Source organism: Haliotis asinina, chromosome 14 (assembly GCF_037392515.1).
Source record: "Haliotis asinina isolate JCU_RB_2024 chromosome 14, JCU_Hal_asi_v2, whole genome shotgun sequence".
Lineage (NCBI taxonomy): Eukaryota > Metazoa > Mollusca > Gastropoda > Lepetellida > Haliotidae > Haliotis > Haliotis asinina.
Window position 1 is genome coordinate 5,244,377 of NC_090293.1, and position 27,232 is coordinate 5,271,608.

Sequence of the window (27,232 nt, forward strand, 5' to 3'; positions counted from 1 at the left end):
GCGGTCGGATAAAATACATTAGTGGATCTCACATGGTCAGAAAAATCGAGAAGAAAGCAGTACGTTCGCGACGGTGCATCGTTGATCGTGTCGGGATAAAGACATTGCAGTTTGCCTGATATTCTTGATAAGACGTGGTAAAACATTTTCAAAGATGGAAAGCGATAAGGTCCAAGAGGAACAGAAACCATCAGAAAATGCGGTTGATATTTCCCTTGAATCGGATGGTGGGATTCTGAAAGAAATTTTACGAGATGGCGAAGGCCACACAAGTCCATCTCCCGGAGACACCGTGTTTGTGCATTATGTTGGGACACTTACAAATGGGGAAAAGTTTGATTCCAGCAGAGATAGGGGAGAGAAGTTCGAATTTCAACTGGGAAGAGGTAGGTAGCTTACACCTAGGCTACGAAACGATAACGAAACCTGTATCTCTACGCTTTTAGATCACTGAAATTGATCTTCATGTTGGTATTTGCACGTGATTTCAAGCTTAATATCAGTTAATCTATACGAAAAGGTTATTTTCAGTTATATTGTTACAAATAAGTGTTTTCAGAACCGGTCTTTGTAGTCAAATGTAGGAGATAAATTCAGGGGAGATAATCGCATGTTTTACTCCTCTTTGGAAAATTATCTCCCTTGGACCTTTATCACGGTGTTATGACTTAATGGGAATTGAACGCATCAAAACTGACGTTTTTCTTAGGTTAATCTTTACAATCATTTAATAGGAAAGACTTCTGCTCACATTCCCCCTTGAAGGTCACGTGCAACCAAAAATTAAAACATAATTAAAATACAGTTATCAATTATTCATGACATATAATATGCATTTCTGCTTGTAAAATACAAATAAAAGAAAATCATAAGCGTACAATCGCGATTCAAAAGTGCAATATTTTGTGCTTGGGCTTACTTCCCTCGAAACGAAGCCCTCGGGAGACCGAACCAAGTCATAGCAGATGGGGGTGCACTCAAGTGTAGCAACGGCTTCCAATTGGCCGATTCATTTGCTGATACGCTGAGGGTTCATTTTATGTACAGAAAGATGATCTGTTTGATGAACAGTTAAGAAGTATGGCAAGTCACAAGAAAGTAAGGTTTTTTATGGATAACAACTTATTTTATTGTACTTCATGTGCTGTTTAAATATGGATTATACCATTGTCAAACATAATCATATACACTAGAAGAAGAAGAATAAAGATAAAGAATGTATACAGAGATGCTAGGTTTTGTAGATACATGTTCTCTGAATTTGCACCAGTTTCCGTCAGATCCAGTCATCTGAGAAAAATGGATGTAGTTTGTTTGCAACCCACAGACATAAAAACGTCATGTGGACAAGTATCACACCTGCCTAATTACATAATGTGGCAGAGACAGGACTCGGGTGCATGAGTCATAAATCAGTTTATTTTGTTTATGGCGTATAGCTTGATACATGTTAAGTTCAAACTGTGTATTAAAGGGGCACTGATGCGGAGCAATTTCCGTGCACTGGTTGTTCCTTTTGTTATTGTTTTTCTCCCATGAGTACCCATATGATATCCCAGAATTCGTGACTGGTTTGAGACCTCAGCTGTGCAGCCCATATGCGCAATTGAGAGTTTAATTATGGACAGATCAACTAAGGTGAAGTCATTTTTACTTCATTACAAATGTATTATGAAAACAAATGAAACACTTTGAAGGTAAATCATCTGCCAGTGGTAGAAATGGCAAAAAACTACTAGGATGGAAAAATAACGAAGCCAATGTACATCTAGGAAGAATAACTTTCAAGACTGAAAGTATTAAGGATGTAGCTATGATGGAGTCGCATTGTCACTATAAAGTGAAACATGTAGGTGGGGTCCTTTCAAAGCTGACTGGTGTTACAGGCAATGGTTGGGGTCAGTTTCGGGGATATAGATGCCTGTTTATATGTGACCGATTAGAGAAATTAAAGTGTGGAAGTACACAGCCTTTCATAACAATTCACAGAATAATATTGACGGGTGAAACAGATGGGCTGGGGGATAGAGATATCAGCTAGGGAAGTTTCTGACATGTCCTAGTGTATATGACAATATCCAGTCCTGCCGATCTTCAGGTACTCATGCCACCTGTATGTTTTGAGACACTTAACACGGTGCTTTACTGTGGGTAACAGCAGTGTAGAAAAGATAACCTGTCCCGAAGTCCAAGACCTGTGAATTTTGTGGACGATGGGTTAAATTTGAAATCTAGTCCGTCTTCATGCTGGGTCAGTTTTCAGATCTTGACAGAGATGTTGATGAGTTGTCTGAAGCCTAGTTCTGTAATGCTGTAACCAGATGATTCCACTAGGAGAAATTTAACAGTTCAAGCTGTGTGTGTGCATACTCAATGATAGCTTAAAGAAAAAGAAACCAGTTTTAAGTCTTAAAATGGTGTTTTATTTATATTTGGAGGATAGGCTAGATATTGGCAGGACTGGTAGAACATTTGACCAACCAGTCCTGTGGACAGTCTAGATTTTCTACATCTTTCCTACACTGGTATCAGGTATCATGCTGTTTTACATATCTTTACAAAAATTTAATGCAAGAAAGACACATTAGACATTAATCAGTAAATAAAATATATTCAGCACACATGAAAAAGCACAAAATATCTTTGAGATGACCAGTTTCGCCAGCATGTGCATTCCATGCCAGCTGAGTCGAATTTCTATCATCATGATCATCATACATGGCTAAGTGACCTAATTGCCATCTATAGTCAGATCTACTGTTTTCAGCAGCTACTCATATTATTTATAAGTTTTGCCAAACTTCATGTGTAAACATGCTTCTCTGGATATTCTCTTACACATCCCACTGAAAGCCCACTTGGCCCGAAGTAAGTTATTTTGACATATCCTGTTTGCAGTTGTGTAAACATGAGGTATACAGAGTAACAGCCTAAAAACAGGAATTTGTTTTCTATTTCCAACATTACTTTAACAGTAAGAGACTTTTACAACTTGTGTGTTCACCGACATGATTATGCAGGATGTTTAGAAGAGACTTATTTTCTTTTCGTTGCAATTGTAACGGTTGCATATAATCAGAAAATTAGGAATCCAGTTGTCATGTGTGAGTTTGCATTACACATGTCTTGATACTTCACTGACAGAAACTACTTTACGTACAGATGTTTACTAAAGCAGACAATACAACCTTATCTTCACATAAAGTGTCTGTGTAGCCTTCAAACGATATGGTTGTAATACCTTGATTGCTTGCTCACTGACATCTAACTACTGACAAACAAGTATAACTTGGACCAGTGGAGAGAACATGTTTATTGGGAAGTAGGCAGTGCACGACTGTGAGTAAAACTAATAAGTTTACGAAAGGGAGCACAGATGAAGGCTGGTTGACGTGCAGTACATGGCTATGAAATTGATTCTGCTCATAGCTGCCCCTCCACCCACAATGACAAGCGTAGATGGGTGGCATTCATACATGGTAATACGTGTCAGTTGTCAGGTCAGTGCATAACTTACTCTTCTTTGCCAGTCCGCTGTAAATGACATTTTATAGAGCCAAGGACACGACATGTGCCAATGACCAATGATACTTTACACATGCATGATATATCTGAACCAAATGTCCTATCCAGCAGATATACAAACACCTGTTATGATACACTGTAGTGCCATATATCACATATAGATTGTTAAGAGTACACATAACCCTTTTTTGGTAGCTGCAGATATTTTAAAATGTTTGCATGTTTTATTTCATTTGAAAGTGACTGAAAAATGTGTCAATTTTAGACAGACTGACTAAATCTTTCAAGATGTCAAAAGGTGCTAAAATATAACAGTAGACTAATTATGCAAGGGTTAGAAAACCACTTTCAGTTGTTCAGTTCTTGCATTTTCTGTCACTGTGGAATGAAGTTAAACTTGATAGTGATTACAATTGTTATCATAATAAAAGATAGACAAATTTTGCAGTTGAGTAGAGAAGTAACTGATGTATCTGAATAATTATAAGATTTTGTTAGGAGCAAAAAATGAAAATTTCATTTGTTTTACACATTGACCTCAGCATACATACTCACTATTACATTGTTAAGCAATTTTCAGGTGAAATAGTTTGTGTTGCAGGTATAGATAGTATGAAAACAGCAGGTATTGTGGATGATGATGATCAGCCAGCTTCTTGTGATTTGTCAATATTGTTCATTGTAAAGTATGGTTGTTGTTGGTCTAGATTTTCTGGTTAACTGGCTGGAAATCGACATGTAACATTGTCCATTTCTTTGTCTAAATTATGTTTCCATTGCCATTTGTAGGTAAGGTGATCAAAGCATGGGATCAGGGCGTGGCGACGATGAAGCGTGGAGAGCTGGCCAAATTTTGGTGTAAACCGGAGTATGCGTACGGCGAGGCGGGTGCCCCACCCAAGATTCCCCCTAATGCTACACTTGTATTCGAAGTAGAATTATTTGACTGGAAAGGTAAAGTATCACAGGAACTTCTTCAGAAATTAACAAGCCAGACTCTTATGTCTTGTTTTCAAAGTCTGCATTGAAGAATTTTATAGTCATCAAAAGTATGCATAAAAAAGAGGCACAGTGTTTTGTATGAAGCCTCCAGAAAGTTATTTGAATGTATTGTCACACATTCAGTATTGCCTTGAGCTTGCCTCATTGTAACCATGACAGTCTGTTCCTTTTCAATAATCTGTTTTATTATAAAGTCATTGATGATGTTGATTTGAAAGGTTGGCTTTGATCTATCATTGCATTGATATGACGATATGTCAATATCTTCTGTATGTATAACATCCGTGAAGGTCCAGGGAAGAATAGGTCTTCAGCAACCCATGCTTGTCGTAAGAGGCGACTAACGGGATCGGGTGGTCAGACTCACTGACTTGGTTGACACTTGTCATCAATTCCCAATCGCACAAATCAATGCTCATGCTTTTGATCACTGGATTGTCTGGTCCAGACCCAATTATTTACAGACCTCTGCCATATAGGTTGAATATTGCTGAGTGTGGCTTACAATTAAACTCACTCACTCACTCACTGTATGTACGAGGATGAAATAAGTGTGTCTTAACCTGCAGTTAATAAAGCGAAATGTTTACTTGTTCCATGAAATGCTTCAGATTTACTTTTGTGCTAATTGTATTGCAAGTAAGTAACCTTATTTAATGTACTTGTTCATTTCCTCTCATATGTGCATTGTGTACGATCTCTTTTCTGGTGACCCTTCAAACCTAGGTTTGAAATTAGTATTATACAACTATTTTTCATGTAGTATTTTAAAGGAGCAAGGAATCTGTAAACCAATTTTGAAATGATTGCTATAAGGATCTTAAAAACCAAACAGCTGTATTATCCCTGATTGCCTGTCAAAATAGGTGTCTTTGAAGGGTACTAATAAGGGTACTAATCTTGAATGTTTTCAAAAACTATTTTTCATCTTGCATTTGTAGGTGATGATATAACGGAAAATAAAGATGGCGGCATCATTAAGCACGAAATAAAGAAAGGCGAGGGGTACAACACTCCAAATGATGGCGCCATGGTAAATAGTAAGTATAAACTTTCTCAGACTATTGAGCAATTTGTTTGTAAGTAAACATACTCTGTTGGCTTGCACATTGCTCATGATACCACCCAGGCCGTGGTGAACTGGTCAGATAAGGTGCACCAATTTGTTGTGCAGAGTTGCTGCCCCTAGGAGCGCCACGAATATGTGATCATGGGTATAAGCCAAGATTCTCAGTGATGTTTAGTTTGTTAGAACTGTGTATGTTGTCTTGATAGTCATCAGATTTGTAGATTTTAGTAACCATGGCAACCAAACTGATTTTCTGAAAAGATTCATTGTCAGACTGGGGTGGTTTGGAAGCCTAGTGGTTAAAGCATTCGCTTGTCATGCTGAAGACCCGAGTTTGATTCTCCACAAGGGTACAATGTGTGAACCCCACCTCTGATGTCCGTGCCATGATGTTGCTGGAATAGTGCTAAAAGTGGCGTAAAACCGAACTCACCCGCTCAGTCACTGTCAGACTGGAATATTTGCAGGCTACCTACACTGTATGGATCTCTTGTCTTAAACGACGATAATTCATAACCCCATTGAAAAATTCTAGCGTTTTGTGTTGCTTTCTTGCAGTTCATTATAGTGGTTTGTACGAAGGTAAAGTGTTTGAAGAACGTGATGTAGAGTTTGAGGTCGGAGAGGGGTCTGAAAAGGGCGTTGTAGAAGGTCTGGAGATAATAGCAAAGAACTTAAAGAATGGAGAAAAGGCAAGGTTTGATGTATCATCCCAGTATGCTTATGGAGCAACAGGGAATAAGGACTTTAATATACCCGCTGGTGCCACTGTGGAATATGAAGTGGAGATGAAGTCCTTTGAAAAGGTAGGATTTGAAATTATTTGTTTGTATTCACTGCTGTTAGGACCATTAAGGTGAAAGTTTTTTCATATTGAATGCAATAAGATACATCAGAAATTAGCAAGCAAGAACTTGTGAAAAATAGCTGTTTAAGTAATAATGTATCAATATTTACGCCTGTGCAATGTGACTGTTGGAGTTACCTCCCCTTGCAACATTTAGTCAGCAGAGAACAACCCTGTTAAAGCCTTATTGGGGATACTGTTAGCATTGTTAACATTGTTAACTGTTGGTCATCTTGTTCAAGGTGAAGGAAGGCTGGGAGATGGACACAAAGGAAAAGCTGGAACAATCAGACATCGCTAAATCTAAAGGAACAACATTTTTTAAGGTACCAAAGTTGCAAATAAGAAAACATGAATTTTGAAATCTGTGGTTGCTGGAATGTTGCATGAGCTTAGGGAGATTGCATGAGGTTGAGTGATGTGATTTAGTCATGCACACATGTCTCATTTTTTAGATGTGGTGTAGAGGCTTTTAATGTAAAAGATGTGTGCTTTTCCCATCTGACTAGATCGAGTCAATCCTATTTGTAGTGTCACCTGCATGTTTTGATTGAAGATTCTTACTTGCACACCCTGGTACAACTTGTGTCCTTATTTCAGGCAGGAAATTACAAGAAGGCAATACAACACTACCAGAAGATAGTGTCATACCTGGAGTTTGAGACGAGCCTGGAGGAGGAGGATCAAAAGAAACGTGACACACTGATGTTGGCGTCGCACCTCAATTTGGCTATGTGCTACCTGAAGACTGGAGACAGTCTCAAGGCTGTGGAGCAGTGTGATAAAGCTCTTGAGTTTGATAAAAAGAGTGCCAAGGCTCTATTCAGAAGAGGACAGGTAAATTATTATCATAGAGCCGCCATCATGGTCTGAAAATGTAATTGTCTATATTATCAATAGCGAGTGTCAACGAAGTTCCATAAAATTTCATAAGAATATGTACATGTAAGATCTTATACAATGTGCTGCATGAACTGCAAATGTTATCATGTCCGATGAGTGAATTTTGGCATTTTCTGTCGCAGGCCCGATTCCAGACCAGTGAGTATGAAGTGGCTCGAGTTGACTACGAGGAAGTATTGAAAGTTGAACCAGATAACAAGGCTGCGAGGAATCAAATAGTTCTGTGTAACCAGAAAATAAAACAGTTCAAAGAGAAGCAGAAGAAGATCTATGCAGGAATGTTCACAAAGTTTGCAGAGCGAGATGCCAAGAACGCCCCAAAGGTAGGCTATGTATGATAATGTCTTGAGGACACTTGTAGATTATATGTTGATGTGTTTTGTCTGTTACCCAAACATTTAATTGATGTAAGAAATGAACAATGTGGATAGAACATATTTAGGATATAAAGTGATTTTATACGGATGATAAATCTGTTTAACAAGGCAATCAGCGCACTTGGGCTGTCGGTATTTTTATTACCCTGATGCAAGTGAATAAAAAAATTGGAAAATGGTTTGATTTTCGACAATAATATATACATGCCATGGCGCCTATGATACTAGTTCGTGATCAGTTTGTCCACTGTGTTGGTTTCCTCACATTTCATAATATTCATGGTCAGTATGAAATAACTCAGACCGGGAATGATTTTAGTCATGTAAGTTGTTTCAACCATGTTGTAATTGTTGATACTGCCCCGGGTGATGTATGTGTTCATTGCCAACTGATGTTAGTGATAACCTGTAGGAATGCTGTAGTAATGCTGTTCAGTAATATAGAGAGGGTACGAAATGACCTTCCGTGTAAATAAAAATGGTAGGAGTTTAGGAGCAAGTTCAATATTCTGTTTATTAATTTCCAACATGAATTTATGGGAACTGTCTACAGTGTGATGACTCTCAGCTTTCTGGGAGTTAAGCAAGGTCTAAGACTATTGTGACAGAGGTATAAGCATTGTGACGTCATATCTGTAAACCATTATGAATATCATATATCTAGCGGTATTACACCACTGCAATGTTGCTATAGAAGTTAGATTGCAGTATCATCCCCAGCCGGGTAATAAACATGATAAACAACAGTAACAATGCTGAAGGGTTGGTAAGATGTCTTGTTGAGTTCACTGTTGATTGTGACTGACCAAGCTAGATGTTTACTGACAAACAGACAAGTAGGATGATTTATTGGAAAATGTGACGACGATTGACGTTGACCAGTTTGTTGTCCAGGCTAGAATAGTGCTAGTTCTCTGTCACTGTTATTTATGTCTGTTTTCAATATGGCCTATGGTTGGCATCCTTGATATGTCCAGGGTACACATTCCGATGTGACTCCACTATACCCTGGATGCATCTGCGGGTTGGCTCGAAAAATTTATTACTTCCCTTGGCTTGTTTTTTATCCAATCAGGTGTCTACGCTGGGAAGTTGAGTGAATGAATCATAACTCACTTCCGCTTTTTAAATTATCTAACCGATTAAAATTGGCAACACAAACCATACAGAGATTCTCTGAAAGGGGTAGAAAGAGTTCTTGCATATATTTTTTTTAAACATTCGGACCTGTAAATTTGACTGTATGACTTCACCAAAATCTGAAACCTTCACAGTTGCAACCGCTGTCTTGACACTGGCAAGCTCGGTTGTATCGACAGCCTAGTTGATTGGCTACTGTGAGAATGCAGAGTCAGCAAAGTTAGGTTATAAATAATAAATTATCGCCCGTAGATGCGTCTAGGGTATAGTGGAGAAGTTTTGTTCTCATAAATACCAGCGATTATTCATGTATTCTGTAAAATATTATAAACAAAAATGTACACATGTGTATATTCAAGGTATGTCATTGGTCCAGTGCTGTCCAGTATTAAGATGGTGTCATGGTATTCAGAAAGATCATTAGTGGTACCTACCTTGGTATATGGAAAAGTATCAAGATAGTACCTTTGTGTGAAGATGGTACCATAGTAGTCAGAAAGAACTTGGGATTAAGACTGAACCATTGCATTCAGAAAGATCCTTAGTATCAAAGTGGTACCTTGGTATTCAGAAAAAAACTTAGTATTATAATGGTACCTTAATATTCAGAAAGAAGCTCAGTATTAAGATGGTACCATGCTATTCAGAAAGGTCCTTAGTATGAAAGTGTTACCATGCTATTTGGAAAAGTCCTCAATATTAAGATGGTACCATAGTATTGAAGGTGGACTTTGGTATGATCAAAGACGTATATACGTCTTTGCGATGATGATGATGATGATGATGATGATGATGATGATGATGATAATGATACCATGGTACTTAGTAAGATCTTTTGTATTCAGATGTTACTTAATAATTGTATGGACCATGTATCTTTAAAAAAAAATAGCACATATAAAATTCAAAATTCTGTTGAATTAAATTATTCTTCTAAAAATTCCTGAAAAAGCAGGAATTAATCTCAAATTAGCCCTGAGAATATATCTATATTTGCTTCATTTTGCCTTCTGTAGTGATGGTATTGGTTATGGCTAAAAATTAGTTTATATCTGAATGTATGTTCAGCCAAAAGATGCATCTATGTTATTTTCAATAAATACTTGTCTGTATTATTATTTTGGTTCTGCCTTTTTTTCATGAAAATCCTGGTGCAGCACAAGGTAAAAATTCTAATGTATTTCATTAAAAGAAAAAAGGAAGAATCATTCTGCCACGTAAAGTTAATCTTTAACCAAAAAGTTAAAACAGATCATGCTTCCGAATACTAGTATAAGACTTGGCATTTCATGCTTCACTCTCTCTTGCCAAGAAAAATGTTTATAAATTTGCACAATTCCAAAATGTTTGACAAAAATGTATAGTGCCAAAGTAAGTTTGAAAGTGTGTTCCTGTTTGCTTGTAGGTAATAAATAATGACGATCTTCTAGTAGATGAATGGACCAATGATATGGCACGAGGAATGATGCCGCTTGAACAGGAAATGGAAGCGTTTGGCGAGAAAATGCCAGACAAAGATGCTGAAAATACAAATGGAACGGAAGAAATGTGACACACTGAACAATAGCCACACTTACTGTGCAGGGTACGATATACGAGTGGTACTTATCGGCATGCAATCTTGGCAAATGATTCTCTTGGCAAGAGTGAAGACAGACATGTTTTGCCAAGAAGTATAACAATGTAAAACATTTTCCTCTAAGTTGATGTGAGGTTAATTTCTTCAAAATGTATCCAAAAGAATAAAGTTCAAACTGAGCAACTTTCTGAATGAATGTCCTTCTTTGACCTTTGGATAAAACTGGACAGGTTTATCTGTAAACAAATTGTTACTTTATCAACACTACTTGCCCTGAACAGATTAGAGATGTGATCTTTATGTTTATGTTGAGTGTTGATCATGGATGGTTTAAGTTAACTTTGCAGGCTTTTTATCCAGTCAGGTGTCTGTGCTGTGGAGTTCAGTGAACAAATCACAACTCACTTTCGCTTTTAAAATTATCTAGCCAATTAAACTTAATACAAATTATGCAGAGGTTTTCTGAAAGAGATAGAAGGAGTTCTTGCATGTATTTACTGAGTTATAAGTTTGTCTGTATGATTGTGACTGCTATCTTAGTTGTTTGGAAGCTCGGTTTTGACAGCGGCTTAGCTGATTGGCTTCTGTGAGAATGTGGAGTCAACAAAGGGAGATAATAGAATTTTCAGGCCCTATTATACCCGTAGATGCATCCAGGGTATAGTGGAGACTTACCGGAACATATACCCTAGAGATACGAAGGATGTCAACAACCCATTATCAGATAGCTTCCATAGTGTTGTTGCCCATGGTTTTGCCACTCTGGTGATGAATGTGAACAGCATGGTGTCATGTTGACATGCAGAGTTGTCGTACAAGGCAGTGCCCATCACCTGTGTCAAGTTGTGTCAACATGTGGTATGTGTTTAAAGTGGTGATACTTGTGACCTTCATTGTGTTGTGTTGACAAGTGAAGGTGTTTCCAGGGTGGCGGTGGTATAGCCAGTTGGTTAAAGTGTCCTTTCATCATGCCGAAGAACCAGATTTGATTCCCAACATGGGTACAATGTGTCAAGTCCATGTCTGGTGTCCACCAAAGTGATTTGCCAGAATATTGCTGAAAGGGGTGTAAAAGTATATTCACTCTCTCTCTCAATCACTGAGTTTCCCTGAACATCTTAAAGTGTTGGTGAGTGTGACCTGCATTGTAACTTGTTAATATTCTTGGAATCCTATTTTCGTATGAAATGTATTTTGACATGAGGTGGACAAGAATTGCGCCACCACCACCCCCCTCTGTATTAGCAATATACAGGAGTTATCCCCCTTCCTTGCACCACTAGTTGTTGTAATATTTTTTAGTCAGTATCTGCCGACGTGACAAGAGCAGTTGTCATTTGCTCAATTTAGTGATTTTATCAGGACGGAAAGTGTCCCTGATGTTCGCCCAGTTACTAAAATGCGTTGAGCTCAGCACAATAACTTTCTTTTGAAGGTGGAAGAATCTTCAAATGAAGCCCCAGAGACGGAGGGCGGAAGTGAAGAGATGGAAGTGGAAAATGGAGGTAACCAATCATCTGCCACTGAGAACACACCTGCAGAACCAACTGAGGCATAAACTTGTCCTGGAACTTTCATCCACCATTGCTATTGTCATGTCATATATTTCCATCATAAAATACATCAAGAATCTGCATTATTACATTTACAATTTTATACCTGTCTGTGATTACCAATAAGTGTCTATGAAATTGAAATGATTTTTTATGGAGTGTACATTTCTGTGAAAAATAGATGGTAGTAAACTCGGTGAAGAGATGAAGCTACTACATAAAGATAAAATGAGGATTGAAAAAAGATGTTGGCTCCTTGTTAGTTTTTGAGGGTCAGCGTCCAGTGAACGTTAGGGATCAGCATAATTAGGAGCTGAGCAATGAGTCATTGTGCGATGCTCTGCCCAGAGTGAAGTCATTTTGAAAGTTAAGTCTTGTTGAGGATCTGTCAATATTGATTACTGATCAGGAACATGAGGGGTCCATGAGTCTCACCTGTTGCTGGAGGAAGCCTGATATGCAGAATAATGGCTGCAGGAAGTGTTTTAGTAACAGGTTATGTAGATACAGTTTGCGTTTGTGACTTCACTTGATGGTTAGAGCATCTAATAAATATTTTGATGTTTGTGCAAACGAAATGTGAAAACAAGGAAGAGATCTACTGGTCCATCCCCCCCAAACAATCTCAGTCCTAAGAGGCCTGTAACTTGTTTTCTCAAAAATTGATTGAGGATAGTCATAGAACTCTTGTGGAATTAGGTCATAATTCACAAAGTGCTATGAGAGGCTTATACTCCTATACTATTAAATCCTGTACAACTACCCTGTTGTGAGGTTATGATCTCTTTGTTAGATCCATGGCCCTTTGTATTGCATGTGCGGCCTATTTGGAATTCCTGTCCATATTGTTAATGTCATAATGTATAACGATCCTTGGTCCTGTGAAGTGAAAGATGGCAAGTTGTGTTGAGGTGTTACAAAAGCAAATTTGGGGACCAAGAATCTTCAAGAGAAACTAATGCAGATCCTGCAACCATTGTTGGTTACCATTCAACCATTCAACCATTCCTCATAAGTATGTCTGTATTGTGTTGTGTTTTTTCATCTTCCATCGTCCCACATAGAACTGAAGGTAATGTTTTTGTATTATCCTATATGCCTGCTAACTCTGCAGTTCAGTGCTAGAATTACAACCTAACGATTTAATGTTTGTAAAGATACAGTCAGTGTATTGTCTTGATGGTGGAGATACATGTTTTATAAATAAGGAAAATAACTGATTCTTGCCATGCTGGTCTGCATTTAGGTTCCTCTATCCTGTTCATTTTAATTTGTTCAGCACGCTCACAAGCAATTGTTTTACTGAGAGTATGAAACAGCAGAAATAGTGAATCATTTTAAACGTAAACTTAAACAGCAGAAAAATATTCAGCATGATTATTTCTTCTGAAATTTAGTTACAGTTGACTTATCTTTAGGCTGAACAGTGAATGAAGTGCACAGAAAATAACAAAAATGACCTGCCAAGCTGATTGTATCTCTCCATTCCATCAGCAAGACTGAAAGCTTCACCACACGATGGATGTAATCTTTATAGTGGAATATGTGTGTGTGTGTTTGTACAAGAACCGTCAATCTGTCCGTAACTTCAGTTTATGATCATCATCATTTAAGGTATTTGTTTAGTTACATCTTGGACGTACATTGACACATAAAGTTGGTATGAAATCCATTTGTTTTGTCTGTTGTGATCAGTTCTATTCAGCAATGAATCAAGCCTACTGAGGGTCAAATAATTCTTCCCCAAGATGTTACTGAAAGGCACAAGCTTATTGAGTGAGTTTAGTTGTACGCCACACTCTGCAATATTTCAGCTACATGGCGGCGATCTGTAAACAATCGTGTATGGATCAGACAGTCCATTGATCAACAGCATGAGCATTGATCTCCGCAATGGGGTATCAGTGTCAACCAAGTCAGCGTGCCTGACCACACGACCCTCTTAGGACAGGCATGAGATACTGAAGATCAGTTCTAAACCGGATCTTCAGGGATGGGTGCTGCTAGATGACTGTCCAGCAAAGGGAAAGGATGGTCATGGCCGTTACTAATAAAGTCATGTCTTCTTTGAATAAACAATGCCCAGATGTTCTCTGTGACAGTTTGCGCCCGTACAGCAATATACACCAACATGTGCTGATTGTTAAGTAAGTCTGCAGCTTTACCATTAATTGCTGTCATGAAGACCCCAATAAAGAGCAACTGCTGCATATTTTAATGGTGTTTAAGGCCATGTTATCAAATAAAAACAAAAGACACCTATAATTCATGCCCCATTCATTCTTGCATATTAAGGTGCACGTGCACCTTCTTGAATATACACTCTGATAGCTTTGGACCACAAACATTCGAACATATAGGTCCCCAGCCCTCTGGTATTCATGTGCTGTGTCAGTTTGACCCTGTAGTGAACATTGTTAATAAAGAATATCATTGGCTTGTTTGGTCCATTTTCGATCATATACATATGGCCGCCAGGAGCTTCATTATTATGAGCAGCCTTAAACAACAAATATACATACGGGTCATATATGTGGTCTGACTTAAGCAATCAGGTGTCCACAAATGTTTATCTGTCTAAAACTATTGCGAATAAATAACTTCCTAAAATATGTCCAAGGCACACGTGAGGTCCATGCTGCACAACCCATGCCTACACACCTGCAATCAGTTTAGCTGCCTCCTTAAAGTACTCGTTAGCCAGATCCGAAGCTTCTTTCTTATTGGCGTTTAAGGCACGTCGGTTAACTCCACTCTTCAACAACATCTCAATAACTTCAAGATGGTGTACGCCATCAACCCGGGTATACTGCGGGAACCCGGATGTAAGCGGCAACTTGACTGCGTCTAACAATTCCAGGACTTCCTCTTTATACAGCGCCGGAAGTCGGATGTTGTTTTTGAGGTAGATAATGCCTCTCGAGGCAGCAATGTGCAAAGGGGTGTTTCCGAACTTATCAACAAGTCGAATGTCCTCGGATACTTTGAGAATGCTTTCGACGGCCTTCAGATGGCCACTTCCGGCAGCAAGATGAATGCATGGTATTCCACAAGGCCCGACAATTGAAGAATTAGCACCATTGTACAGAAGCATCATCACAGTTTCAAAATGGCCCATATTTGCAGCTTCCTGAACGGCCGTATTTCCAGCAGCGTTTAGAGCATTTATATCACATTTGGTTTTTAACAACACTTTAACGACATTGTCAGAACCGTTGATGGCAGCTGCATGAAGTGCACTTTGACCTCCTCGGTCCAACATGGTGGGATCAGCGCCATATTCCAACAGAACATTCAAAGCGTCCACATTACCGGTCTGGGCAGCCAAAGTCAAGGGGATTTTATCAGCAAGCGGTGAATTAACATCACAACCCTCACATAGAAGTCTCTTCAGCCTATCTATGTCATCATCCAGCACACAGATGTGAATATCACAGGACTTACGAGGATGGTGACGCCTGTAATCACAATCCAACGCCACATATTTTTTTACCTGCCAGCCAACAGGTAATGTATCAATCTTTTTAAGAAGATGCTGACCAAGACACGTCCTAATTCGGCGCCTGCAGTGGCCTTGTAAGGAGCAAGGCTGATTAACATTAAAATCTTGAAGCTGATCAAAGTCAGCCTGAAGAACTGGCGGATTCTCCAACATCGTCTCGATCACTTCGAATACGTTCCTGCCGCTTAGATCCGTGGCAGGGATCAGGGCGTGCAACAACCTGGATCTCTGTTTCTTCACAAGTTCATTACCAGGTCGAGTTTTCATGACCAGTGTGAGCGGAAGTATGACCTTTCCACTTTGTGAGTCCTTGAACTTGCAGTTGGCGTCTGCGCCATACAGGAGCAGGAATAGAGCCATCTCGTACTGTGGTCTGTTTGGTTGGATGGCGAGATGAAGCGGTGTCAGCCCGTCCTTGTCCTTTGCTTCAAGGTCACAGCCGTGGTCTGCCAGCACGCATGCACCAAAGAGTTCGTTCCGGTCGACGGCGACATGCAGTGCCGTCATCATGTGTTTGTTCACCATGTTGACGTCACAATCATGTGATAACATCATCTTCATCAACCCAATCATGTCCGTCATCTTTCGTCTTCTCACTTCTAGTTGGTATTTTGACGGAATTGCCGCCATTAAGGGTGTGAACTGAGGGCAACTGTTGCTTTCGTAAGTTTGCAGATTCTTGTCAGCTCCATTTTCAAGAAGTACTTTTGAAACTTTGACGCTGACGTTCGCGCAAGCGCGAAATAAAGGCGTCTCTCCGCTGGAGTCTTGCTGGTTGATATCGGCACCCCTGTCGATCAGAAGCTGTGCCACCTGGTGTCGATCATACCATCCTGTGGCACCAAGGGGGGTAACTCCCCTAATATCAGCACTATTTATGTCCGCTCCTTTGTTAAGCAAGGCTACAGCGATTTCATACTTCCCATCTTTTGCAGCACAGAAAAGTGGCGTTCGTTGAAACTTATTGCCAGCGTTAGGGTTGAAGGCCCGAGAGCCCATGATACGCACTGCTATGTTGAACCGCTCCGCTTCCAGCGCTTGGGTGAAGGCCGTTTCCCGGATGTAGGTGGCGTTGATGTCAGCTCCTCTCTCAATCAAGTCCACAACAGTATCCAGCTCGCCATTTTTGATGGCTTCATGAAGACTGGATATCAGTGACATGCTTGTCTTCTGTAATGACTTGACCCGTCAAGCCTGAAACGAAAAACACATAATGTGACTATTCCAAAAAAAATTATGTTGCATTATGATTTCTGTTATAAATCCGCGCGGTAAAAGTTCACAGAGAGCATAGGACCGAGTGAGTGACATTATGCAAGATGGATCTAAGATTCGAACCTGGACTCATGATGAAGTGTCTCCGTGCTAAGAACATTGTTTCGGGCTGTTTGTACATCTAAGTTTTAGCTGTATATGTTCAAGGTTTGTATCTGTATAGGACATATTTCATGGGTGTGTATTGTATTCTAGTGTCTGAGAAGTTTACATGGGAAAAATAGGTTTCCGTTTTACAGAAACGTTCTAGATGCCTTTCCACTTCGTCCAAGGAATGTTTACTTATCTGCAGTCTGCACTCTGCTGTTCATTTTGTTGACAGTTACGTAGGCAGATTCTTCCATAAATGCATAAAATCGATGATTTACAATGTGAAAACATACAGTTGCAAAGCTTGAGATCGATAGGATCATTGGATGAAGAGTTATTTAGAGAAACCGGGTCCACATGTATTTCATGCCAAACTGTAAATACTACTGTATACCGGAAACCAACCCACACAGACCAGTACCTTCACTTCGCTTCCAACCATCCAAACAGAGGAATCAACTCGTCAACAGTCAGCACCCTTTGTCATCAGCCTATCAAAGCGAGTTGAAAACATCATTCGGAACAGTTTACCACTGCGATTGTGGACAAACCTACGTAGGAGAAACATCAAGACTCCTCAAAACCCGAATCAAAGAACACCAGACCTCAGTATCTAAACTTGACTCAAAATCAGCTCTGTCAGACCACATCAAAGACCATCCCCACCACAGTATAGAACCCAAACACTAGCAACCAAACTCAAGGACTTTAAGCTCAGGCTCAGGAAACTCCAAGAAGCCATCCACATCAGAAGACTCCAGCCATCAATCAAACGTGACCTAGATTATTACATAGCTCCTGCATGCTATCAACTCATTAAAGATCCTGATAGTCACAGGCTTGACTACCCCTTTTTGTATTTTACAGGCTTCTTCTGTTACGCGCCTATCAATCTCATGTGTTGTTATTGTGTCTGACTTCCTAACGCAATCAAACTGTACAAGCATATTCTCTAACTTGTATATATGCTCCCCCTCCTCATACTGTTCATCACTTGCTTGATAACCTACACCGAAACGTCGCCCTCATAGCAATAAGGAAGTTGTTCGTCCTTATATTGCCATCCCTCCCTAGGGTTAAACCAGACAAACCGCATGCAAACCCGCGTTCATTGCTGTGCTGTTGGCATACCACTCAACCAAAACATCGCAAATGTCTTTCTAAACCTACCCTAGACATGGAAAGTTCTGTCTCATGTGACTCAGCTGACGAAAGTTCAAAATGGCGGCTGACTGGCCGTGAGTTCATACAAGGCTGGTTCAGGTTTATGTGTTGACCAGTATCAATGAACATGCAAATATACCACGTCCCACGTCATGTCTTGTAATCGTAGTGTGGATACTGCCATTTAATATCAGCAGTCATGTTTTTAGAGAAGTGTCTCGCATAACTAACTCAAATGAGTTCCTGCTGTCATTACTAAGAGAAGCTCGTGAACTGAGATACCAGCAATCTAGTTCCCGGTCGCACTTCCGGTCTCTCGCTGCTTGTGCTAGGCTTGAGATAGCACATATTTAACTCCACATAGGATTCTCTATGGTGCGTAACAGACAGTAGGTACCAATTTAGGATGCCAGATACGTCCCTATGTTTACATCTGAATGAACGACGGCTGCGGTGAACGAAAATCGGCAAGTAATTCAGTAACATCTTTGCGTATCTGCTGACCATGGAAGGCAATTCCGTAGTTGTAGGCGTTTAGCCTTTAGTGGTTTTACGGACAGAATGTTCCCACATTCCATATTTTAGGGTCGAGTGTGCTCTAGACCTAGTGATAATTCCACGTCATCATATTTAACGTAGACACTGGCGTAGGCGGTGGAGAGACAGCTTGTCATCCCGTACACAATACATCACATATACAAATACATACAGTATTAGGATTTCATAGCGTCCAGCCTGCTCATAAATACAGTCCGAAATATATAATTAATGCGATCGATGTTTGATAAGTATCTTTATTCTTACTGGATATATTACACCAACAACCGCTGTGACCTGGGACACTTGTTCGACACTCATGTATTCTCTGAATTAATCGTTACCCTACACAGTAAAGATAACTGTTAATATATTAAACGCATGTCTGTCGTACGTTTTTAAAAACCGTCATGTGTTTATTATCTAAACGAAGTTTCTGTTACAAACAAGTGTTTACCAACTAAACAATTCTTTAGTTTCTAAAATATACTGGTGCTTACAATTTTGTCACTTAACTCTGTTTAACAAAAGTAAAAGTCTCACCTTTTCAAAAACAAAAACCTGCTTACATTATAAACCCAGAGTTCCCTGACGTTTAATAAACGTCGCATGCATAGACAACCGAGGGTAGATCAAAACGCCTGTGTTTAATATAAGTATATTTTATGTTGATATTTAACTTAAAAGGCAATATCAATCTTTAAGCAGTATTAGATACCATAATACTTTGAGATATTAGTAAAACTCCTCAAAAGGTTTTGACGTGTATGTATAAATATTTAACCGAGCAACAGAACAATGACAATACATTAAATAACCTATTATGTCATAAAAGTTTAAATCATTGCGCCAACTCATTTAACCTGACAGGCTCCTTACAGTATGTGTTTTAGCACTCTCGTACAGTTCAAGTTATCAGTGTCTAAGTCAAACACTGAGTTATTAAACATATGTAGGCGATCTAAATAAACGCATATAGTATATAGTCCATGAACAGTGTTGTGTTGTAAATGTAAACTGGACACATGTAAAACATCAACAGCTGGTACAAATTATTTCAAACAAAGATAGTGATTCATTAATGCCCTCGTAAATTTAATTTGGTTTTTACATGAGCACTTTCTAGCTGCACAGAAGCACCTGCTACTTGTACATGAGCACTGACAAGTTGTACAGAAGCATTTGCTAGTTGCACAGATGCACTGACTACTTGTACAGTAGCATTTGTTGGTTGTACAACAGCACTTGCTAGTTGTACAGAAGTCCTTACTAGTGGCACCGAAGCACTTGCTAGTTGCCGGTTGCCGGTTGTACAGAAGCACTTACTAGTTGTACAGCACTGGCTAGTTGTACAGAAGCACTTGCTAGTTGTACAGAAACACTAAAGGATTTCACCAGGTGTTACCCTCAGGTGGAAGAAGTTCTGTTTCCTTGTCATGTCAAGTATCCCAGCTTCCAATTATACACATGGTGTTACATGTCTGTGCAGTCAACAGCTGGCGTCATAAATATATGGCGACTGGTGAACACATGAAAGGACAAGTGAATCTTTGTTCTTTTCCTGGTTTCACAAGATATGTATTGCAGGTGAAATTCTGGACATAAACAAACACTTTCACTTTCATGTGTATATATATACATATACATATACATATACATATATATATACATACATACATACATACATACATACATACATACATACATACATATACATATATTTACATATACAGATATATATACATATATATATATACAAACACACACACACACACATATATATATATATATATATATATGATTTTGATAGTAACGAACAAACCTATTAAACTGAAAAGGAACACAAACCTCACCAGAGATTTAGAACCTAGGGAAAGGAAATATGGACTTGCTTCATTTAGGGCTTATCACTGCAATGAGGGCTAGGTTGTAGGGAAAATAGTATGGTTCAGGGACTGTTCAGAGACAACCAAACGTAAACCCAGTAATGTGGTGTGAATTAAGTAGCCTCTAGCTTCTGTTTCACATGCAGTTGGTAAATGCCATGACCAAGCACAAACAGGGTATCGATGTTTGTGGTGATGTGTGTGACAGTGTGTGGTATAGCGTGAACACTTGGTGTTAATAAAAGCAATTAGCTGGTCGATGAAGCGTGCGCAGTGACACACGTGACCCCTGTAAACGTAAGGTTAACCAAAGGTCATGTCTACTGTTGAATGTATTCATAATATTAGCTTTGTTGGACACCTGTAGGTTTAGAGAAGCCTTAACACTGTATCGTCAGCTGTGTCAGAGTGAGTGAGTTTAGCCTTACGCCGCCTTTAGCAGTATTTCAGCAGTATTTGGGCGTGAGGGCCAGAAATGGGTGTCACACATTGGGGAATCGACCCTGGGCTTCAGCGTAACGAGCGGACGCATTACCACTAGGCTACCTCGCCGCCCCTTGTGCTAGTGTGTGGGAATTTGGATGCGGGTATTCAGTTTTTTTCACTTTAAGCGTCGTATTCAGCAATATTGCAGCTGTATGGTGACGATAATCGGATGTGAATCAGACAGTACGATGAATGATACGACGACCTTCAGTCAACGCTATCAGGATACAATCACATCATCAAACAAGTCAGCAAACCTGGCCACCCGATCTCCAGCCCTGATCTTCATAATTGGTGCAGTGTGTCACGTCTGTGCAAGCGAGTGCATGCGCCCGCGCGCGCGCGTGTGTGTGTTTGCACGTGTGTTTGCCTGTGTAAGTGCAAGTGATACGGCATTGAGGTCTCGTTAGAAAATTCATACATGGATATTTGTAAAATGTATTAAAGACAACGTTTTCAGCACAGATTGTGGTAGCGTTGATGATTGGAGTGGATATATATAGACCTTGCAATAGAAAACTTGTACGTAATTCAAAGAATAATTACATCTGAAGATTTAGGAGATGATGGTTCAGTCACCAAGGGGAACAGTCATGCTATATGTTATCCACATATTAAATGAATACAGTTCCTGACATTATACAGATCATTCAGGGCTTTGCTGACGCGACACAAACATGGGCTTACAAGTAAATAAATTGTGAACCTAACCAGACCGAATTCAGACCAGACATTCATAGGTTGCTGGGTCGCCAAAAGGGAGGCAAGCGAATTGCGGAGCCGCAAACGTTTCCCCCACATGCTGCTCGTTTAATAAGATATGACAATATGAAGCCTTTCTATATGTTTATAGTTTGCCGAAGCTCACATCGAAGCCATCATAAACTGTTTGGTCAGACACACAATGCTATCGATGAATACAATTTTGCAAAATGAGAATGGCGAACAAGCCGTTCAGTTCACTCACGTAAACAACATAGCCAGATAGTAGGTGGGGCATGGAAGAGGTTTGACCTGACCCTACGTGCTGTGTTGTGAAGAAACAAGTCATGCAGCAAAAATATATGAATGTATTTGGGGAACAATGTACCCTTAGGTAATGGGGAAGGGAAATAGAGGGGATCCCATGGATGTATTGTCCTGAAGCTTGCAGCCAGTGACCTGGTATTGGTCGTGCCCAGGGGACCGTGTCCAAATGCTTGTTTCGGTGAATGTCCTTTCAAACTCCCCCGACTTTTGAGGCAATGTGTTGTTTTCTAAAATATTTTGTTTGCATTGACCTTGACCTTTAAGTCAGTCAGTATTATGCTAGAAACATCACTTGAAAGGTGAAGGGCAACGTTTCAGGGAAACCTGTGTTCATATGATTTCACAATCTCTTTTTGCAATTTTTCCTGCTATAAATTTATTCCGACATGACAAACACACTTTAATGACAAAGGAACTCATGAACGGTCTGTAAGCAATTAAAAAAACCCAATGTATTTGATATTCAACGGATTTTCCGCGCCATCTTGCTACGGAGTGTCATGGTAGTCAATTTGATTTTTACAAAACTGAATCTTAGAGTGAAGGATCTTGTGAACATTCTGAAGATTCAATGAATCTGAACGGAAGAGGTGCTTTCATAAAAGTTGCATTGTCACTACTACTATTGTTACTGGTATTTAGAGACTTGCTGTTTCCTATTAATGTGTTTGGAGGTACTGACTGGCTACAGAGTACTGTCAAACCGAGTGATATGATGACGAATCTGGGATTTAAACCCACGGTAGAAGGCCTTGCACGTCTAAGAGATGCAGCTATGCCCATCTATACTACACTGCCTTGGAAAACTATGTTGGGTCATGGTTACATTGTCGAAATATCCACAAACCACATCTATTGTGTAGAAATTACCTAGTCATGCGTGACACATGCATTCATTCATCTGTGCCATCTGTTCCCACCACAAAGGCGTCAGTTCAGTTACAACAGGCAGATCCACCTGTGAATCAATCAACCTACTGAAAGTAAGATTTGAAACATTATCTGTTAGTCAAGTGTTATTTGAACATATGCAAGTCAAACTCGTGATAATCAACAGGCTGTCATTGTAGCGGACACCAAGACTCCATGTCAAGTGAATGATCCTGTTTGTGTCAGACATAAGATACTGTTAGAAATAATCTGAATATCACCTGGTTCTGTTTAGAATGTTTCAGAGGCAGATTGGGTCGTGTTTCTTTACGTTGTTGACTGTGGAACAAGGAGCATCTAACAAATGGCATCCCCACCATGTCTACTCGGGAGGTTACCTCCCTTTGGTAGGTGTTGGACCTCGGACCGGATGGTCTATGGTTCTAATCCCTGCACGGAACTCGGAATGTTCATGCCCGACCTAGTTCAGTCTCAACGTGTGATGACGGGCGAAGGAATGATTCAAGAAATGAGCAAATCCTTCACTTAAGAGAAACGTATCAGATGTTTTCACATAACTGAAACACAAACCTATACATTTTTTATCCACCAAATATTTAGAACTTACTGAATGGGAGTTTCCAGGTCGTAACGGTGCTAAAGGACAGATGTATGCAGTTTGTAGACAAAAAAAGCCTTTCTAAATGCGAACATAAGTAAGTCTTAGACTAATTTTGATTTACATGAAAACACTACAAACATTTGGTTAAAAGTTCATTTGGGGATCTCAGATATATGTCACTGCACGTTCCCAATGGCAGTAAGAGTCCAGCAAGATCTAGTGCCATGAACGGGTATTCTGTTGTAGAGAAAGAAGATTGCTACTTACGTTAACCAAAGGTTAACAAATTTGAAACACTCTCAAAATCCCCGGCTTAACGAAGGCTACACTCACATTTTAACCACCCCAAACATTCACACGCTTTTATTCGTGCACCACAATTCTACTGAATGTCTTCGTTAAAGGATCATAGAATATAATAGAATAGCTATAACACATACAGTTCTAAACTTTAGCCTGTTGTATATGGTATATTTTTTTTCTAGTCACATCCATTGAAATAGGTATTATTAATATCGTCTTCACCATATCAGCAAGCTGACCCATTTAAAGGCATCCAAGCGTAACATCATTTCACATAGAACTACTCGTGACCTGTATATACTGAGTGCAATCTTCTGCTGTACACGGCATGTCGATAGCACTGATCACAGTAGGTTTATCATACAGCTAGTATACCAATATGCACAGAGCCACACATAGGTGATGTTCTTGAACACAAAGACTCGCACTTGTTCTAACAACTCTGAGATGGCGCGTTGTGTATGAAATGTATGAATGTGTGTGAACGTACCTGTAGATGTCTGTTTCATCAGCACGCCCAGCCTCCTCCGCAGCCTGCGACAACTGCCTGGTGAACAACGTCCAGGTGTAGTCAACGTTCTGTTTACCTGTTCCGCATGCGCGCGTCTTCTGTCGAGCTTGCTGCGCGCTGACGTTGTTGGACTCGCTAGCTCTCACCTGTCGATGGATGTTCGGACGCGCTTCAGCGAAAGTCGATAATCAATTAGACAAGAGACAATAGCACAAGGAATGTCCCATTCTATTTCCGAGGAAATAAATAAAGTATGTTTCGGTGTTTTGTGCGCATCAACTTGACATTCGTGTAAATACTTTGAAACATGCCAGTGCCATGTGAATTTCTTCCACAAATTGTACAACCACTGAATACTGTGAGAAGGATGTTCATGTACCCTCTCGTCAGTTGTGACGACATCCTCCTGTTTGACAGGAGAATAAAATCTCTACAATCTGTGGTGATTTCCTCGGCCTAGATTTTCGAAGCTTTCTTAGCTCTAAGGTAGTCGTAAGTATCATACATTAACATTAACTTATGACTGTCTTAGAGCTAAGAGAGCTTCAAAAATCTAGGCTGTGGACTTCTAGACGTCATCTCACGGAGAGTGGGTTTGACATGGTGTAATACGTCGCAAGTCAGAGATTCATTTTAAGGTTCATTTGAAAATAATCTACACAACACACATCAAGTGAGAGAAGGCATTGTTTGGACTGCTGTATAGAAATGTATTTCAAATTGAACTTGCAACCCATTCCAGTGAATGAAGCACAAGGCTGCTGAGGTGCTGATACATTTAAGGCTTTTATAATTATAGCGATTGAATACCTAAAACGTCAGCACAAAGCACATAAAAGCCAGTATCTCGAATTAGCAGGTCCTGTTTCCCCACCCCAGCCCCAGCCCCCAGCCCTCCTCTCCCTTCACCTCCTTCCTGAATAATTCGTATGTGGACCATGCCTCACTGCACTCTCAAGTATTTCGTGACACTAACACTGTGGCGCTTTGTGTTAGGGTTAGGACACAGAGGGTAACCTTGGCTACGGACGTGGAGGGATGGCCTACTGTACGAACACAGAGGGATGGCCTGGTGTATGGACATGGAGGGATAACCGGGTGTAGGGACATGGAGGGACGACCTAGTGTTGGGACATGGAGGATGACCTGGTGTAGACACATGGAGGATGACCTGGTGTAGACACATGGAGGCACGACCTGGCGTAGGGACATGGAGGGATGACCTGGTGTAGGGACATGGAGGGATGACCTGTGTAGGGACATAGAGGGATGACCTGGTGTTGGGACATAGAGGCATGACCTGGTGTAGACACATGGAGGGTGACCTGGTGTAGACACATGTAGGGATGACCTTATGTAAGGACATAGAGGGAAGACCTAGGATGCGGACACTACTTTCAGGCGTTGTATTTCATCAGGTCAGAGTCCTCAATTGAATACATTAACCGTACAAAGTGATAATAACAACACACACATCTGATACCTCTTGTAAGATACTGACTTATGAAAGGACACGAGACCAAGTCCACCATAGAATATGCATCAACTGTACAAACAGGTCTCCTCTTGTTGTCATGGCGACAGCAAGCATTTATAGTCACGAAACAATGCATAAACTGTCAGACTCTTGTCTCCCATGGTGATTTGCGTGATAAAATTAGGAAATTGGTTTGCAGTAGGTTGAAACGGTTGGTTGTTATGACAATATCATCATAAAGCATTTCGCGTAAAGGCTTGAGAACATATTTATGTGGCGTTTGGCACCAAACAAATCATTATGTTGACATGTATACTGCAGTTAATACTTTGTCCGATTGACAGCGTATCTGTGCGAATATAGCTGTTACTGTGCAGGACCTTTCAAATCAATTCTGTAAATTCACACTATAGTCAAAACACAACCTGCTAACATCTATTGATTTATTATGTAGCTATGCAAGATGTACAGATAATACGGTTGGTCATCTTGATAGCAGGATATTAATATTTAGCGCACCTGCGCAAATGATATGCCGCATGTCGCCCATACTAATTAATGTGTTAAGATGCATAACGCACTGTTGACGATGTGCCTGATAGGAATGAAGTTTGTTTGTTGGTCATACAGAGTGAGTGAGTTTATTTTCACGCCACACTCAAGCAATATTCCAGCTATTATGGCGGCGGTCTGTAAATAATCGAGTCTGGACCAGACAATCCAGTGACTAGCAGCAACTGGTGATACGATAATAAGCGTAAGTCACCTGTTACAACGAGCATGCGTTACTGAAGACCAGTCCCATCCCGCATCTTTACTGGTCATGTTGTTAACATCTGCGATAGGGTTATTCTTTGTCACCCGTAAGTTAACTTTCCATGGGAACCTTCTCCTTTCTTGGTTGTGATGCTGCGTGTACTGTTTTGTTGTTACTGTAAATGGCTGGCTCTGGACCAGTCAATGCCGTGATTGACATCATGAGCATAGCACTACTTAACAGTGATGTCGAGACATGCTTCAACCAAGCCAGTGAGGCTTATCACCCGCCCCTGTCAGTCGATCTACACAAGCTTGGGTTGCTGTAGGTCGCAGTTAACCCTGATCTTCACGGGATTAACATGATTTGGTGACCCTTGAAGAGGCCAGCGTCCATATCTGCATCGTAAATAGTTTCAAACCATCCATGAAATAAAGGTTTCCAACGTATTGTCGTTGTAGATACTTCATATTTAATTGTTAGGGCACCAAGCGATGCTTTTACGACTGATACACAGCTGGGACAGCCACGTGACCTTGATATCTGCGGGGCATGTGTGAATATGGCCTATGGAAATCTTGTCAGTATTGTGGATCATACAGCGTAATCTGCAGGCAACCCGAGGCCACGTATATGCAGCAGAGCGTGAAGCCACACAAATGATTCAGCCATTGCAGGGTATATTTCGTTGAACTGATGCGGGTGCATACAAACAAACAACCCTTATG

The 27,232-nt window shown here is 40.1% G+C and overlaps 2 protein-coding genes across 3 annotated transcripts; one reads left to right on the top strand and one right to left on the bottom strand.

Annotated features, from left to right (window-relative positions):
• LOC137261516 (peptidyl-prolyl cis-trans isomerase FKBP4-like) lies at window positions 1-13,667 on the top strand. Its single transcript, XM_067799273.1, has 8 exons — window positions 1-386; window positions 4,315-4,479; window positions 5,469-5,567; window positions 6,155-6,402; window positions 6,686-6,769; window positions 7,044-7,280; window positions 7,469-7,669; window positions 11,878-13,667. The coding sequence occupies exons 1-8, from the start codon at window positions 155-157 to the stop codon at window positions 11,998-12,000; spliced, it is 1,389 nt and encodes a 462-aa protein (XP_067655374.1). The 5' UTR covers window positions 1-154; the 3' UTR covers window positions 12,001-13,667.
• Window positions 13,668-14,204: 537 nt separating this feature from the next.
• LOC137261394 (ankyrin-1-like) lies at window positions 14,205-24,348 on the bottom strand. Of its 2 annotated transcripts, none has more exons than XM_067799140.1 (2): window positions 24,250-24,348; window positions 14,205-16,691 (listed from the first exon to the last, which is right to left on the bottom strand). In XM_067799140.1, the coding sequence occupies exon 2, from the start codon at window positions 16,656-16,658 to the stop codon at window positions 14,649-14,651; it is 2,010 nt and encodes a 669-aa protein (XP_067655241.1). In that variant the 5' UTR covers window positions 16,659-16,691; window positions 24,250-24,348; the 3' UTR covers window positions 14,205-14,648. The 2 variants fall into 2 exon arrangements, with proteins under 2 accessions (XP_067655241.1, XP_067655242.1); XM_067799141.1 differs by lacking the exon at window positions 24,250-24,348 and adding an exon at window positions 22,835-22,845.
• Between the last annotated feature and the right edge of the window lie 2,884 nt (window positions 24,349-27,232).

Bases quoted from the DNA above. Each gene is read 5' to 3' on its own strand.
- LOC137261394 (XM_067799140.1), bottom strand. From the start codon at position 16,658: ATGTCACTGATATCCAGTCTTCATGAAGCCATCAAAAATGGCGAGCTG.
- LOC137261516 (XM_067799273.1), top strand. From the start codon at position 155: ATGGAAAGCGATAAGGTCCAAGAGGAACAGAAACCATCAGAAAATGCG. The intron at 387-4,314 runs GTAGGTAGCTTA...TGCCATTTGTAG, and splicing joins CGAATTTCAACTGGGAAGAG to GTAAGGTGATCAAAGCATGG. The intron at 7,281-7,468 runs GTAAATTATTAT...TTTCTGTCGCAG, and splicing joins CTCTATTCAGAAGAGGACAG to GCCCGATTCCAGACCAGTGA.